Source organism: Scleropages formosus, chromosome 4 (genome assembly GCF_900964775.1).
Source record: "Scleropages formosus chromosome 4, fSclFor1.1, whole genome shotgun sequence".
NCBI classification, from domain to species: domain Eukaryota; kingdom Metazoa; phylum Chordata; class Actinopteri; order Osteoglossiformes; family Osteoglossidae; genus Scleropages; species Scleropages formosus.
The window spans coordinates 14,000,527-14,018,989 of NC_041809.1; the positions used below are offsets into that span (position 1 = coordinate 14,000,527).

At 40.1% G+C, this 18,463-nt stretch overlaps 1 protein-coding gene across 1 annotated transcript; it reads right to left on the minus strand.

The window, feature by feature from the left end:
- Positions 1 to 1,511: 1,511 nt before the first annotated feature.
- Positions 1,512 to 18,259, minus strand: LOC108932775 (phosphatidylcholine:ceramide cholinephosphotransferase 1-like). The gene is made up of 6 exons (XM_018749346.1): positions 18,070 to 18,259; positions 4,442 to 5,292; positions 4,202 to 4,319; positions 3,034 to 3,187; positions 2,556 to 2,722; positions 1,512 to 2,236 (listed from the first exon to the last, which is right to left on the minus strand). The coding sequence occupies exons 2-6, from the start codon at positions 5,044 to 5,046 to the stop codon at positions 2,066 to 2,068; spliced, it is 1,215 nt and encodes a 404-aa protein (XP_018604862.1). The 5' UTR covers positions 5,047 to 5,292; positions 18,070 to 18,259; the 3' UTR covers positions 1,512 to 2,065.
- Between the last annotated feature and the right edge of the window lie 204 nt (positions 18,260 to 18,463).

Here is an 18,463-nt window from a genome sequence, read left to right on the forward strand (position 1 = left end):
CAACTCTTCTCCGCCGTCCTCGTCACAGCGCGCACTTCCCAAAGGTCCCCCTGGACACCCGTGCTCCGCCACAGCTCCTCCGCCTGAACCTTCACCGTTGCTTCTTCCGCCGGACGCTGTTCTTCCATCCCGCTGGCTATCGGTGTCGTGCCGGTTTCCTCTTTGGTGTTCAGCTGCTCCCTGATCCAGCCTCTCATCGTCCTGCCCCATCCCACTTCTAACACCAATGTGGCACGCAGCGCTATGGGTTTGGATGGGGTGAAGAAGGATGCAGAAGCAGCGTTCATTATGAACGATTTATTTGGACACCAGCACCAGGGAAATAATACTCTCGGTCTGAAGACTCCATTTCCTTCAGGTCCTGTGCCTACAGCCAGCCTGCTTAGCACCCTCAGGCTCTCACCCGCTCGCACGCACGCACACACTAGGGAGACACAGTCACTCCATCATTTTCCCCCTAAGTGCTCCCAGTGGTTGCACAGCCACATTTATCAGTATTCCCCACAATGCAACTATTTACGTTACAAAGGTTTCCCTCCTAAAACTGTAACGCAGGGTCGTTACAATATTGTGAAGTACTGTTGTGACTTTGGACCTGAAGTCTATGATATTTATTGACCACAACTCCTCAAGTAACTCCTCTCATTCTTAGGGTGACAAGTCCACTATTAAAGTCCAATCCTGAGTCAAAGACACCATCATGTATTTGTGAATCATAAGAAGGGTACAAAATAGTCATTTTCTTTATTTAGAAAATTAAGACACTGAAGTCTGAAGAGAAAACATTCATGCCCTGTGCATCCACCATTGTGAGAAGATGTTAAGTGAGTAAAAATTAATGTTTATCTGAACTAAGGCACAAAGGTGTTAAACTGATGAATGAACTGAATGGAAAAATGCACTACTACAAGAAACAATTTTGTTGTGTAAGATCTGTCAATTACCTTATCCAAAAAAGCAATAAAATTATGAACATAATATAATTAAAATATGGGGGTGCGGTGGCGCAGTGGGTTGGACTACAGTCCTGCTGTCCGGTGGGTCTGGGGTTCAAGTCCCGCTTGGGGTGCCTTGTGATGGACTGGCGTCCCGTCCTGGGTGTGTCCCCTCCCCCTCCAGCCTTACGCCCTGTGTTGCCGGGTAGGCTCCGGTTCCCTGCGACCCCGTATGGGACAAGCGGTTCTAAAAGTGTGTGTGTATAATTAAAATGAAAAATGTGTTGATAATGAAAATGTATTAACTTTAAGACTTATATGCTGTCTGAAACAAGTTCAAGACTATGTGCTAAAGCACAACTCACACACACACACACACACACACACATTTTCAGAACCGCTTGTCCCTTACGGGGTCACGGGGAACCGGAGCCTACCCGGCAACACAGGGCGTAAGGCCAGAGGGGGAAGGGGACACACCCAGGACGGGACGCCAGTCCGCCACAAGGCACCCCAAGCGGGACTTGAACCCCAGACCCACCGGAGAGCAGGACTGCGGTCCAACCCACTGCGCCACCGCACCCCCACTAAAGCACAACTCCAAGTCATAAAAAAGGTGCAGTCCAAATCAAATCACACACATTTTCGGAACCGCTTGTCCCATATGGGGTTGCGGGGAACCAGAGCCTACCCGGCAACATGAATTAAAAATAACAACTGAAGACAGACTTAAGCCCAAGTCCTAAACTGTAGTCCCACAACAGTACTGCAAAGTTAGTATTGCTTTTGCCACATTTAGTGTGTTTACAAGAATGCAAATAATAAAATGATACACTGCTTCAAGAATGTCTTTTTCATTGACTTGCTAAGTGATACCTCGTACATCACTTAGCAACCAGCCGCATCACATGTCAAGTTTCAGAACTTTCAGACATTATAAGAAATAAGCCACTGGTGACACAATTCTTTAATTTTGTACTCTTTTCATTAGTTCCAACATGAGACAATTTCCAAACAGATATCGCACTGATCAGCATGATAAAAAAAAAGAGGTGACAAGGTGCAGCCTGGCAAATTGAGTAGCCCATCTGGGACTTGCTCCACCTCCATATGTTACATGTACATGGGCACTATATGTCAATCCTGCTATATTTCCTCCTAGTCCAAGGCACTTTGGACCAGGGAAAAGGCAGTTCGTATCTCCTGGGCACTGCGCCATGGATATTTGCTTCAAAGTACAGAAAAAATCTGAACCACCACACCCGTGACATTAGGTTATTTGGTGAGGCTTCCTTTAGCACCTATACAAAGAAAGCAAAACTTTTAAAAAAATCCAAATAACATTCAATACTATTAAAGAAATAATAATAAAAAAACATTTTAAATGAGTACAAGCATGACTCAGATATCATCTACAGTCAGGAGATACAAATTAAATCTTTAAACAGAGTAAAAATTAAGCCTCATGAATTCTTTCAGTGACGTAGTGTAATTCTAGTTTGAAAACTGTCATCCCCTCAGTTTCCTATGTGTCTAAGCATGTACAGTATCAGGCATATTATTGAGGATACTGACAAAAGGTGGAAATGGTTTGGTGGAAGTGTTTATAAGGCAGCTTACCTCTTCATTGGCCATAGTATGGTACCACCAGAACAGACGAGTAGTAACATAGTATGCCACTGCTACATCCACAGTGTAATGGTCATGGGCAAGCAGAATGCAAAAAACTCCAAGAGCACTGAGCATCAAGCAGAACCTGGGATACCATGTGTACCTTTTCGGAGAGTCTACAAACCAGGTTATCATACTATCAGAGTGTGATCAGTATCAAAAACAAACACTATGTTCATATACATCTAAATTTGGAGAGGAATCAAGGTCAAATCAAAGACGACCAGTAGGTGTCATTTTTTAATCAGTAGATTTCATCCTTAAATTAGGTGTCAGGAGAAAAAAAAGACACTACACAGCTAGTTACTACAGAGAACTGTTTATAGTGCAATGCTCCCTTCACCTCAATAAATGGTTTATATCCTAATTTGTTTTTGTTGTTAAAAATTTTCATCTATGCAGAGACAGAGAAAACTGCAATACTTACATTCTTTAATAAATAGATAGCTTAGTGTAAGAATGACAGTGTGGCCGCTGTACAAGAAATCCCCACACATGTTATGGGAGCCCGTAATGGATAGACCTGCTCCACCAATCACCTTCAGTACTCTGTACATCATGGATTCTAGGTCTCCTGATACCTGTAACAACAACAACAACAACAACAACACAGTTCGACTCTCATATGGGAGTAGTCACCACGACAAGTGGTGAGCATGTTCAGGATTACAGTTTTAACTGAGTACTCAGCTGGAGACCTGACCATGGGGAAATCTGTTTAAGTAGGGGTCTATGGGCTGAATATACTACAGCAAAACCATTTCTAGCAGTACAGTTAAGTAACAGGAAAGCAAGCCCAGGATCTACTGGAAGTAAAAAAATGGATTCCTGCCACTTCCACAGACAAAAAGTTTCCTCTGCCATCGACCTGGAGAACAAGGAGTGGAAAAGGCCCTTCTAGGAAGTACTGCTTTTTTCAGCATAGTATTAATACATACAGCTGAAGTTTCTAAAGTTATGCCTGTATATCGTCACTATTTTAAAATGCATACAAAAATTAAAGTTAAAATAGCAAAGTGATAGAAAGCCGCAGCATTTTTATTTAAGAAGCTTCTTCTTAATCTCCATGTTATGAAATTCCTCAAACTATGCGGTGCATGTTACACTGTTTCTTTAAGATAAAATACATTAAAAAGATATATTGATGACAGCCTGTTTTACTTTGTCATTGTAAGTAGCTGACTTACTAAACTGGCCTGTCTAGTCTCCTAGATTAACTAAATGTCTGTAGCAATGCTTTGCCAATGCAGCAAGGCCTAGTGGCTCCATTCAATCCACTAATTTTAAGGACATGTAGATGTATGTTTTTAAATTCAGAGTCATTGTCATAATTCTTAATAGATAGATAGATAGATAGATCCCACAAGGGAAATTATGTTACAGCAGCAGAACACAAGTCAGATAAATACTTGCAATATATACTTAAAAAAAAAAACATATAAAACAAGTGGAAAAATACAAGATAAAAATATAAGTTATCTAGTTATCTGTTAAAAAGTAATAACAGAAATATACACTATGAAACATATAATTTAAAGCTGATTTCACAGTACCATAATGCAACAAATTTTACTGCAAACGGAATGAACACGTACCTTTGGAGCACACTGAAAATGCTTCCCAGGCACCGGAAGGGTGGTTACATACATGGTTAAACACCTGTACAGGTACAGCGTGCCAACAATACAAAAGAACCTCCTGCCAACAATAGATCTGTTGGAAAAGAATACATATGCATCAGCGTCTTACATAATCACCATTCAAATATTTAAATGTTTTCTCTTTTTCTTGATACATGAGGAATGTTGCTTGCAAACATACTGTTTGCTACTTACTTGTATTTTAATAACAGCCACTGTACCAGCCATAAAAGAACCAATATCATACCAGTAATTTCACATACAGAGAAAGCCCCTTCCACTCGATCAAAAAAGTCAAAAAACTTGTCGGGCAAGGGCGGGTCAACTTCCTTGGGAGGTACACGTTCGTTGACAACAGAAATTGTAACTGAAGTCAAGGTAAAGCAGCACAATGCATACAAAAAGGCTGCTGCTGTCTTTTTCCATTCAGGTGGGAATGAATTTTCAGACATGTGGACAGGAATCTGGAGGACTGTATCATGGGAGCTGTTAAGAACGCAGCTGTCCTTGGCCTTGCCATTGGCACTCAGATCACCTGCCTCAGTCACATGTCCATTGGAAAGCCCATTCTTATGCACAGCCATGAGATACTTAAACTTTAGAGTCTCAATTTTCTCCAGGAGATGTCTGCCGTCATCTGTGACAATGAGCGACTGATGCACTTTCTGAAGGTCTTCTTTAGTGAGGTTAAGCAAGGCCTGGCCATTCAGATGGTGCAAGAACTCCAAGTAGTCATGGAAGCCCTTCTCTTTTAGCCAGTCAGACACCTCCTGGGGTGACCATGAGGCCACATCCTTCATTGCAGACTTCAGGCAGTTTGAAAGGCAGAATAAAGCAGTACCAAAGATGCACAAGTGCAGCCACTGATGGTTACAGAATACAAAGTGTGCTCCGAGCTATTAACTTTATGCATCAGGCACATTGGGCTCTCCAATAGACAGTGCAGGCCTGGGTTGAGATAAGGTTACAAAAACCTTATCATGACATCACTAGCTGGTTACTTCACTGAAGACTACTCTGGTGTTTTTCTCCAAGATGCTTCTTACCTAAGAAAAATTATACAAAAGGGCAACATTACAATACAATGATAAAATGGTAAAGCAGTGGACAAAACATCAACCCATACATGTTTTCATGACATCCATATAATAAGGTGTATTTCTGGCATTTTTTTAACCATATTTTGCATGAAAAAGCCCATTAAATGATCCATCATGTTCAGTGTGTAACAAATAGAGAAAATGTGCAATAATAAAATGGCTGCATAAAAAAAAAACTGCTAATCACTTGCACCCAGAAAAATTCTTGACACTTCACAAAGTACAAGATAAAATATATAAAAAAATAAGACAAGTGGTAGATTTTAATTCTGCTGCCTATATTGTGGGTGCGGTGGCGCAGTGGGTTGGACCATGGTCCTGCTCTCCGGTGGGTCTGAGGTTCAAGTCCCGCTTGGGGTGCCTTGCGGCGGACTGGCGTCCCGTCCTGGGTGTGTCCCCTCCCCCTCTGGCCTTATGCCCTGTGTTACCGGGTAGGCTCCGGTTCCCCGTGACCCTGTATGGGACAAGCGGTTCTGAAAGTGTGTGTGTGTGCGCCTATATTGTATTTTAAGTGATCCAGGAGAAAAATTAATGATTCAGTCATCACCCCAGAGCCTACAAGTAAAAATGACCACACTGGCTGTCAAGGATGTCTCATCGTGATCATAAAAACACATGCTGACAGAAATATTAGTTGTAAAAGTTATGAAAGGCTGGACAAACATGACCTGAGTAGTTTCAGTTTAGCATTATCATTGTACTAGACAATTTTATTAATGTTGTTATCACAGGCAAAGTTGTTAAAAAAAATACAGTTCTCAGTTGAGGTAGAGAAACAGTTAGCTGACTTCATACTGACTTCCAACATTACACAAGCATCAAAGAAATAATATTGGCAATAATTAGAATTTTTGGGGCAGTCTGGAATTTACATCTTATAGACACGCAAGAAATAAACAAACACTTTTTAAAAATGAGCACAGTGCAATAAGCTTTTTCAACTTGTTCCTTCAAACAAGAGTTCATTCTCTGCAACTGGCACAAACATGTGAATCAGATAATTTTTCCACTGTAATCACTAATTTGTTTTCTGTATGTTATGAGAAAATGTGCATCTCAAGTCATGCAGTTATAGCATAGCAGCTGAGATAAAGATTAATAGACTCATCTGAAGAGTCAGCCTTGTACAGCGAACCTTTGGCCTTATGATCTCAAATCATGTGGTAATATAAAACAAACCTTTAACACAATTCACAAATACACATTTACAGTTATCGTACTATGATAAGACCCAGGTGGAATCAGTCTTACAGCTGTTATGACTACTGCCTGACACTCTTGAATGCTGAAACAGTAACGACGTAAAGGTGTTTACATACAATATGCTACAGTATACACAAAGCATTGAATTATGACACATTTTTCCAAGATGAAATAAAAAAAATAAAAATTAAAGATACATTTCACTCATCTAAGAAGTGGAACCCAAAGCTTTGAAAAATCTGAGCCTACATGGGATTTAGCTGAAGCAGGGCAGGTGCTCCAGAGAGGACAGACATCAAGCAAAAATGTAAAATTTTTATTGTAATTTTGTTTATAGCAATTTTGTGACAGGCAAAAAGCATCCAGTCCAGCGGCTGAGAAAGTTTATTATGACAAAAAAAAATGCTGGCGTTCATTTCCTTTTCTATTAGGGATTCATCTGTCTCACTATGCATCTTATTTGCTTATCAGAAGATTTTGCCTTAAGCAGGTAACAGCTATAAATTTATAATTTTAACCCTTGGCCTAAAAAAAGTAATTCAGGTATATTTTTTTGAACTTCAAAACTTTAATGCAGATGGATCTAACTGCAAGGGAAGTTTCAGTACCTTTTCCCATCCTGTGAGATATATACATAAGTTTCATTCAGCAAGCAAGGTGGCTGCATGGTCCACGCAGTGGCCACTTCAGGTTTCCCGGAGAAACAACATTTTGTTCCACTGTATACAAGCTATATAGAGGAATGACAATAAAAACCCACCTGACTTGACAAAGTCTGCCATATTTAACAAAAACAATTTCTATTTCAAACTGTGGGCTACACTGTGCAGTTTAGAAAGATTTCCCCTCAAGTGGAGTTTAACATAAAACATCATAATCAAACTCAGAACTTGCAACAAAACATCTCTGCGGCATTTGGGGGAAAACAGCTGGTCATGATTTAAAGAGTCTGTTCATTATGAGGAGGCTGAAGTAAAAACACCATGCACACATTCACCATTAAAACCAATGCTGAGTCTTTGCAGGCTTGTCAAAAAGAGCTCAGAATTCTATTTACACTTAGTTTTATACTATAGCCACATACAGTAAGATCCTAAGCTTTTTGTAAACTTATTGCAGTGGGAATTTATTTTGATTAAAATATAGAAAAATACAATGTATTCAAACTGCATACTTAAAAGTAATGTAAAAATTCTTTTGATTCCAGAAACACACACACACACACACATTTTCAGAACCGCTTGTCCCTGACAGGGTCACGGGGAACCGGAGCCTAACCCGGCAACACAGGGCGTAAGGCCGGAGGGGGAGGGGACACACCCAGGACGGGACGCCAGTCCGTCGCAAGGCACCCCAAGCGGGATTCGAACCCCAGACCCAGCGGAGAGCAGGACTGCGGTCCAACCCACTGCGCCACCGCGCCCCCTCATTCCAGAAACAATTAAGTTCAATTTAGTTAAAATCTAATAAATTGTAACTCTTTATACATACAAATAACTATTGTATACAATTTAGTTGTATTAGTTTTAGTAAAAAAAAAAAAGTACCCCAGTGGAAGCAAATTTCCGGTTTAAGAGAAAAAGTGGATAAAAAGCAGAAAATTAAACTTTTCAAACCTAAAGAAACTTTTCTCACTTTATAACTTATTCAACACATTCAATATCGTGGGCTCAATATAGTTAATTAGGCTTTAGAGCAACAAGCTGCATGGAGACTTAATTAGGCTATTTGAAGCTGTGAATATGCACTACTTCGTGTGAATTAAAAAGAAAATAAATAGTAACTGGAGTCAGTAGACACAAAGGCTTACTTTTGTCACTAGTGTTCCTAGTAAGCATGAGCCGGTTGTAATAGTGTCAATTAAAGAGCGCTATTGAAAAGTTTTTCCTCCTCATTGCTTGTCTTAATCTGAACCCTAACAACAGGCTTAAAGACAAAGTCTAAGACTCAAGAAGATGGCCCCTCCTACATGATGTGTTTAAGAAAAAGGCCCTGCCTAAATGTGGTGGGACCTCTTATTCTCAGTTTACCTAATAATAGTGTTCTTTGTGCTGCTGTTCTTCTGAGGGCTGCCATACAGAATTTACTGTATTGAATACAGTGACAATAAAGTCTCTTATAAAATTTTACCTCTGAACCAGTAAGAGGGATGTCAAAAGAGATAGCTTTAAGCTAGCAACCTGCTCTTGCACAGGGAGAGAAGAAACAACATTGTAAGATTACTCCTTCAACAAACGGGCACAAAGATAAATATAACACAGTCATATTACACTGGGAGAAATATCTGAGTATCATATCATTCATGTAACCTACAGCTAAACTCTGTCATGACAGTCTCAGGTGAAAAATAAACTGCCTATTTTATTTCTTCTACAACTGTGCTAATCATTGTCTAAAAGTCAATTATTTTTACAGACACAAACTCAAATGCTGTACAGGGTCTGGTATGTGGCTAGTAGAAACACAGCTGAAGGTTCTTGCAGTATACCTCAACTGTGTACACTATAGTGCATTATAGTAATGATGAGATGAGTGCTGGGTAGCATGTGAGGTTTGAAGGATTTCAAACTCAGTCTATGCTGATGGTGGTGTGTGTTTGCAGCAAGTTTACTGGCCTGCACTGGTCTAATTACTTCATTCTGTTGTCACATCTTTTGATTGAAAGAATGAGGTAAAGAAACCCTGCTGCACACCAGGTGACCACAGAATGCCACTTATAAAGGGTAGACACCAAATCAGCATACTTCTACTGTATTTCTCAAACTCCTGAACTAACCTTCACACATAAATCTGCGCAACTTAAACACACACTGTCTGAAACCACTTGTCCTGAGTGGAGTTGCGGTGAGCCAGAGCCTAACCCAGCAACACAGGGCGCAAGGCTGGAGGGGGAGGGGACACACCCAGGACGGGACACCAGTCTGTCGCAAGGCACCCCAAGCAAGACTTCAACCCCAGACCCACCGGAGAGCAGGCCCTAGCCAAACCCGCTGCACCACCACACCCCCCCTAATCTGTGCAATTAAGTACATCTTATTTATCCTGGACCCAAGGATTTAAAACAGAACCACAATAATCAACCACTGTGAACAGATATTACACATTTAAAAGCAATAAATTAAAAAAATTATACACAGGAAATTATCAAAAATTTGAGATGTAATACAGTAAGACAGCCCTCCAAGTTCTGCTGCACTCTAAAGACAGAGCAAAGAGGAATATTCAAACTTACAGAAAAGTTGTTTACTTCTTTAAAGTCTGTCACTATCAAAAGACAGTTATATGGCAGTCATAACCACGAGGATGTTATTTCATGAACAATGAAAGTTCTTATTAAATTGGTCCACTAAGACATGAACATGTGATTAATACTATAACCTATCCTGCTGTTGTACGATTGTACTATTAATTTACCCATTTACTATAATAACACATCTATTTACCTATTCATTGGTGATGCTATGATGCAATGCGTGGACCAGAGGGACTTCAGTATAACATCTAATTCATGTAAAGCACCTCGAAACTTTCACTGTCTGCAAAACTTGCACGTTTGTCTTTTTTTACCATCACCGGACCGATTATTATGTGCTCTACTGAAGTATGATCTTGGACTTCTCAAGGCCTTCACTTACCTAAATATTGTCTGACACAGAACACTGGAAATAAATTATTCAGATATCCGGTCAGTGAGTTTAAAATAGAAGACTTATTTTAATTCTAGTAAAACTATATTTAAAATAACAACCCTATTCCAAACAATTTACACTTTTATACTGATCAGAAATGTGATACTGTTTTTCTCAATCAGAAATATTTGACAGCAAATAAAAATTCCCCTGTAGACAAAGATAAAAACCCCACATATAACCCCACATATGCATCATACATATATCAAAAAGACAAATATTGTAGCTTTATTTAATTCCTCTCACACTGACCTCTTAAATGAATCCCAGAAAATTTGCTGCTGTAACTTCAGGTGTATAAAACAGGCAGGAAAAATCTCAGGTTTCAGTCTGGCAAACAAAAACCATTTACTACTGTACCACAAAATAATTTATCAAACATAGATGGAGTGATCCAAAAACTGTCATTATAATTAACTGAAACTTGATTGATGGTTTTCCTAAAGTGAGTTGCAGTATTTGACTTATTTTCCCCACTGGATATTTTAGCGGACAGCTAGCAGTATAATAGTTACAGCTGCTGCCTTTGGATCTTAAGGTCGCAGGTTTGAGCCCCACCTCCAGCTGTAGTGACAGAAATTAACCATAGACTTTCAGGTTATAAATTCCATATCCTTAACTGATGTATTACCTGCTTCCATCATACAGATAAAAAAAGGTTGGTGCTGCCAGGCTGTCTGAGTGGCCAACTGGACAAAACTGGTTTCCTCCCCCTCTAACAAAAATGTCAAGTGTTCTACTGCTGGTGTGTGTTTATGCTAATAAACAAACATGGAATAAAATGCATTCCTTTTTTTTTTACCTATCTATAATAATATTCATAAAGTTAAAACACTACACCATAATCAAAGAGCAAACCTTCAACTCAGGTTCAACACAATAATAAAAACCAAATGCAACACACATGCATGAACCAGAAATCCATAACTTCTAATTTGAAACCAATTTTAACAGTTAATTAAAAGCAATTCACTCCAAATACAACATTCACCTTAAAAAAGTACAGCTTTTTCCACTGGCAGTGAACAAGGGCCCATCATGTGATGCTTGCAAAATGTCTCATGTGTTTCTCATTATGAATGAAAAGAGGCATTCGATCAGGACCATGTGCACTCGACAAGTATTTCTCAATGTACGCAATCAGAAGAGCCAAACATGACATCGATGTGAAAATAACTATAACATCATCCAGCAAACAGAAATTCTACATGTATATAGACTTTGCACTACAACAAAAGCATGCCACACATTTGTAAACAATTATGTTTCTGTGAGGGATAAACCCAAACAAAATTGCATAGTAAAACATAGGAATGAATCCAAATGTCCATTATGCGTGAAGGGACTTGCCTTTATTCTGAGTGTTCAAAGCAAGTATTTTATTCCACACTGAAATATTCTGAAATATTACTCTTATCTGCACTGGCATCAAGATCATTGTACTGGAAGCAGGAATGATGTACTGTGTACTTCATTTAAGGATTTTATGCACAGCTGTGACCATATGACAGACATTAATTTACTTAGCAGACACTTTTCTCCAAAGCGACTTCCAATGGATACTATGTAGTGTTATCAGCCCACACACCTTACCAAAGTGACTTACACTGCTAGATACACTACTTACAATAGTTCACTCATTGATACACCAGTGAAACACTCTCACTGTGTCACTCACACACCATGGGGGAACTTGAACAGCATGTCTTTGGATTGTGGGAGGAAACTGGAGCACCCAGAGAAAACCCACACAGACACGGGGAGAACATGCAAACTCCATGCAGACTGAGCAGGGATCAAACCCATGTCCTCCCGCACCACCCAGGCGCTGTGAGATAGCAGCACTACTCGCTGTGCCACCCCAAAGAGCTTACTTTCTGCCCCTAGTCCCAGGTCAATCTGAACTGTCAAACTCACAGGTCTCCTTCATTTAACCCATAATGTAAAAACTTAGACATACAAATGTATTTATTAGCCTTTTTCAAAGCTTACTTAACATTAAGACTGTGATACACCAGATTACGTCCACCAGATGCTGAATAAAGTTTATGAAGAATCAACTATGAGAGAGCTGTGGAAATGCGAATATGTATGCCTGGTTGTGAGTCAGGGAGCATGCACCCCCTCTGTTGATATGTATTATATTTTCCTATGCCAGTGCCTTTGCCTTCCACATGGTAACGACTCCTTAAATTTGCATATAAACAATACAAAGGGTGGAATAGCTTGCAAAAATACATCACGGCATTCTCCAGTGCATAATGTATATAAGCAGTCTTGTTGCCATTTCGGTGACACTTTATATTAATAATTTGGATGAGTTATGAGTTTGAATGGATGAGTGACCCATTGAAAGTAGTGTACAGTACATTGTAAGTCACCTTGGTGAATAAGGTGTGTGGGCTGATAAAACTACATAGAGTTCATTGAAAGTTGCTTTAGAAAAAAGCATCTGCTAAATAAATAAATGTAATTTCTATACATCACATAGGATTTGTTTATTCTTCATCTTTTCTTCTATAGAAATTCACCTAACCTAGACTCACTGTGCTGACCAATAACATAAAGTGAAATTAATATTTTATGGAATCATTTGGAGGTAGATTAAGCTGAAACCCCATTATTGCGTCTTAACATAACAGCACAATACATTTAAACAGAATTTCTTTCAGTGATCGTGTGCTGACCCTTACAGGATTAAACATTAAAACTCAAAATATATCCCAAGTTAATTTGAACCATTACTTAATGCTACTGCCAACCAGTACTTAATGCTACTGGTTAAATGTCTTTTTACTTCTGTCTCAGATAATCTCAGAGGGACACTTCAAACAAGTTTTGTATAAGGTAACTGAAGTAAATGAAAACTGTTAGTTTTGATCTAATAGAACAGCTACACATAAATACACTGATGGACTAATACCACTTTTGCAAGACATCATCAAGTTCAGTTGACAACGAATAAACAGAAGGGTAATCTCCTATGAAATAACTTGGCCATGAACCATTTCCCCTTTGACATCAATGACTCTTCCCTTAGTATTTGCCAATGGGTTAGTTTCTATCTAAATTTGTGGACTGAACTTCACAAACTATTAAGAGACAAGGGGTTCAAAATGCTTCACTTTATGACCCCTTCATACTTCAACTCTGTCTTAATATAGACAGATGCTTTCAGAGGCATTTTAAGCTCATATACAAACTTTCCAATGTTTTAAATTTTTTTTTGTTTTGACCTGAATTCTCAAAGTTTTTTTTTTCATTCTTCACACTGTATGTTACACTTTCATCTGTATATGCAGCCAATTTTATTTTGTGTCTACCATTAATTAAGGTTGAGCTATTTGCTGAATAAACAGGTGTTTCAGTCTGAAACTTGCAATAGCTGTATGGCCTAAATGTGCGAGCTGCTGCACCACAGGGTAGCTGTTTGTGCCCCACAGCTCCTAGTATGGGGAAGGACATGGGTTCAAATTCAGCTCACTATATGCGTAGTCTGCACATTCTCCCTATGTTTTTCTGGGTTTCCTCTAGGCACTCTAGTTTCCTCCTGCCATCCAAAGATATGTGTTTCAGGTGAACAGTTGACACTAATTTGTCCCAAGAGTATATGTGTGCGCGCTTGCCCTGCAATAAACTAGCACCCTGCCTTATGCTCTATGATTCCAAGACTGGCTTTGAACTACCATGATGCCATGGCGCATAAAAATTTGCAGACGAAGCATAGACAAATAAGTCAATTCATCACGAAGAACCACCTGTTAACTCAATTAAAGTTAAATTGATGTAAGCACTCAGTAAATCACATAACTTTTTTAAATCAACAAAGTCAACAGTGTTTAAATTTAGCTTCACAAAAAGCCTTGATTTAATGTTGCTCAAGATTCCCCATAGTCTTAGAGAATAAACAATTTATTATTCGCCACCAACCCACTCTCCGAAAGCAATAATTTGCGTTCATAAAAGTGGATGTGGTAAACTCAAGGACAACAGATGGAAACTGCTTTATATAAGAAGCACCAATGATAAGAGTACAACACTTTAGAAAGCAGGAATTAGATATGAACTATTAATTAGAAAAGTAAGAAATGGATGTTCCTTTTTCAACTTAAGAATAAAAGCTGGCTTGCACACAAATCTGGAGTGTGTGAGTGAGAGACACATGGAGAGTGACTGTGTGTGTATGAGAGTGACAGAGGGTACACCAACCAGAATCTTGACACAATATATACATTATAAATACAAATTGTTTCCATGTGGTATATGTATTCCTGCATAACATGTGGTGTTTGTGTAAATTAACTGACCAACTGTTTACCATAGCTTTGCCCTTCTGAGGATGGAAACCCATATTTCCCTAATCACTCCCAAGCAGATACTTTAAATTATAGTATACACTGTATTGTATACTACTTAAACATATTTCAAACTACATCAATAACATTACCTACATTAAATTTCAGTTATAGTAATAAACGCAGCAAAAATACTCATTTTATTACACTGCACAGAACAGCGGTTTAGAGGTATACTTTACGGAAAGCTACTGGAGAATGTGACACGTCACCATAAGCACAGTAAAAAAGAGGGCAAAGTCCAAGAGTTCCCCTCATGGATTCCTCCCCCCCCCCTCCGTGTGTAACTAGAACAGCAGTGCTTAAGTCTGTTGAGAAATTTCTGTCAATGTAGGGAGTTTGACCACAGACTTTTGTGTTAGAGAGCATTTTTACAAGACGACATTATTTTACCTTTCATTTAAATGGCAATATTATTTAATACCAGGGAAAAAAATCCCACTGACACATGTAGACACATGTACTCTAACAGCAGACTTGTAGTGGTTATGTGGAGATTACATATTTTTTGTTAAAATGTGGAATGCACAGTGAAGACTGCTTGGTCACGTGAACTGACTGTAAATTGTGCTAATCTGTCCATGTGTTACTCAAGTCTGTTTCTGCTGGCAGTATCACCCTGGAATACTTCCATTCCCTGTAAAACTGTGCAACACACTGTGACTCTAGTGAAAAGAGTTCTCTAAACAAAAATTCAACTGGACTGAAGTCTGACAGGTGCCTTGTAGTGGACAAATTGCTCTATACATGGTGTACCTGCATCATGGGCCACACTCCATGAAGGCCATCCAAGATCCCTGTGACCTTCAGTCACTTTCCAAGAAACCACCTCAACTCTTAATCACCACTCTGTCCCCTTAAAGAACATCCATGCTTACTATACTTCATATATTTACTAATTAATCCATTCTTTTTAAATCCAAAAAAATTAAAGTTATACGTGTTTAAAATTCATTCAGGCAACATTTTTCTCCAAAACAATTTACAATTATTTACTCATTTACACAGGTGATAATTTTATTGCAGCAATTCAACATAAGTACTCTAATCACTGTGGTATCACGTGCTACATAAATATAGATTTGTACAGCTTTATCAGTTAGAGCTTGTCCAAATCAGAGGTGCAGCCATCTGGAGCTGGAATTATAGGGCACTAGACCGGTCAGGGGTACACCTTGAACAGGACACCAGTCAGACACGGGAAAACAGGTTTTTATATCTCCAAAAATTCTACTAATGTCCAGGATGGAAACCTGCCATGTGATCTACAGAAAACACACACACATATATATATATATATATACACACACACACACAATGTCTACCACCGCTTGTTCCAAGCAGGATCAGGGTGGGCCGGGGCCTGGCCTGGCAGCAGGGGGTGCGGGGTTTGGGGGCAGGGACATGCCCCGGATGGGACACCAGTCCACCCCAAGCAGGACTCGAATCCCAGGCCCGCCATACAGCAGGCTCTGGCCAAACCCACTGCACCATCCCCCTCCCCCGTATACAGAAAACAAATTCTGAAAAAATGGTATTGTAATAAAGCACTGGCTGACTATGCCGTCCATTAACAGTCAGGCATAAAAACACGCTCAAAATGTGTCCTTTCCAGGGACTGACTGCACATACATGTATGAAATGCACCAGGTGCAATGTACCTGTGTCTTAAAGCGCTTTGCTTGCTGCGAAATGCACCTATTTACCCTGAGGTGTACGACACTTTGTTTTACAGACACATTTCTGCAAATACATGTAAACGTGTCTTGTCCACTTTGTCACCTCGAACTGCAATAAGTAACCCACACACACACACACACATCTTCTGAACCGCTTGTCCCATACGGGGTCGCGGGGAACCAGAGCCTACCCAGCAACACAGGGCGGAAGGCCAGAGGGGGAGGGGACAGTAAGAGTGGACGACACTACTTTGATAACGCTACTTTATTACCTCACTGGCTCATTACAAAATACTGTGATCCAGGCACAGCGCTGAGCCCTGGATTCAATAACTGAGAACAATTCTTTAATTATTGCTGATTTCACAACAGCCCATGTCTTCTACTTACTAATTAGTAAATAGAAGACATGGGCTTTTGTGAAATCAGCAATAATTGGAGAATTGTTCTTGGTTATTGAATGCGAGGAGCAGCAAGCCACTAGGGAACTGACCTTAAAGCCTGTGATCTCAGAAGGGCCCTGCTGTTGCACCCTAGAAGAGCACTCAACATGAAGGGCTTCAGTACAACATCCAACTGGATGCATATAACCCTTGGTTTGTGTTTACAACTTTTGTCTATCATGAAAATGGTTCCTTTCATCTGATTGCCACAGAACTTCATAGTGTTCTTCAATTACAGCTTTGTATTTTTAGAGTTCCCCTCTAAAACTGAGCAGCCCATCCTATAGAGCAATTATAAAACATAGATAACCTAATGTTTACAGGTTTTTTTTTTTTTTATAACCCAAATCGTTTCTAGCCTTATCAGGATTTACAGTTTTTACCAGGGGCGCAGGGGGTTGGTCCGGCTCTCTGGTGGGTCTAGGGTTCGAGTCCTGCTTGGGGTGCCTTGCGACGGATTGGCGTCCCGTCCTGGGTGTGTCCCCTCCCCCTCCAGCCTTACGCCCTGTGTTGCCGGGTAGGCTCCGGCTCCCCGCGACCCCGTATCATACGGGACAAGCGGTTCAGAAAATGTGTGTGTGTGTACACAGTTTTACGGTATGGTGTATATACCGTGTGCGTGCGTGTGGGGGGCGATAACTCTTGAACCTGGCAAATTTGTCACTCTTCGTTCTTTATTTAGCCTCATTCATTCATTCCGGCTGGAGAGGTCTGAGCAGACAGAAGTCCAATCCTGAGACGTACAAACAGTGAATGAAACAGATCAAAGTAAACGAAAAGTGCTGTTCATTCATTTTCCGTGTAGCCTCGACGTCATGAAGCTTAGGGCAATCATATAAATGAATCCATGTTTATGACAGATAGACCAATGGTTAAGGAATAACTGGAAGAGGAGGAGAAGGGGGACCTCCTCTCCAGCTCGCTTCTGAGGGAACCAGATTCACCGGTTCCTCGCGCAAAATTGGACACTTCCCGAAAACCTCACACACTCAGGACACAAGTTGCTTTCCCTCAAAGTTTGAACGTGCTCATCAGCTGCAGCCTCCAACAACAGGTTGTAGAAACCATCGATATAACAGAAAGAAAAGAGAGAAAGCCAGTGGACGGAGTTAAATCACTGTGTGACAAGACAGCTGAGGGTTCCGGCGACGAGAACTTCTCTCAATCGCGTCACTGTTTTCCATGTCGTTACTCGTGTACACAACGCCAACGGCGCTGCCACTGAGCAACATAAACATTGTTAATTCAGAGTCTAAACCGAAAGTGGATAAATGAACGGAATGGAAGAGAAACTGACGAAAAGTAAAAGTCGGAAAAACACGTCTCTGGACCGAGGTCACTAAGTTAAACTTACCGCGCGTTCTGGTCCGTCCGAGCACCAGCTTTCCTTCTCTTATTTGAATTAAGATGTATTTCTTGAGCGTTCTATTCGGTCTGCCACGTTTTCAACGTCGTCTTTCTATGCTGCTGGACTATGTAAAACGTGTTGAGAGAAAAACACTGTGTACTGTGCCTACCTGTGTGACTAGGCTGGCGAACGTCTAACAGCGTTAGCACCGCGGCCTCTAGGGGCGGATTTCTTTCCTACCGCCTTTTTCCTCTCGTTTTCACGCGGCCATTTGCCAATGATATTTGTTTTTCCTCTGAATTATACTTCTTAATATCATTACTGACAACGTATAACGGCAGAAGTAATCACAAAATGAAAACAGAATCCACAGCTACAAGTTACTCAGCATTAAAGCACA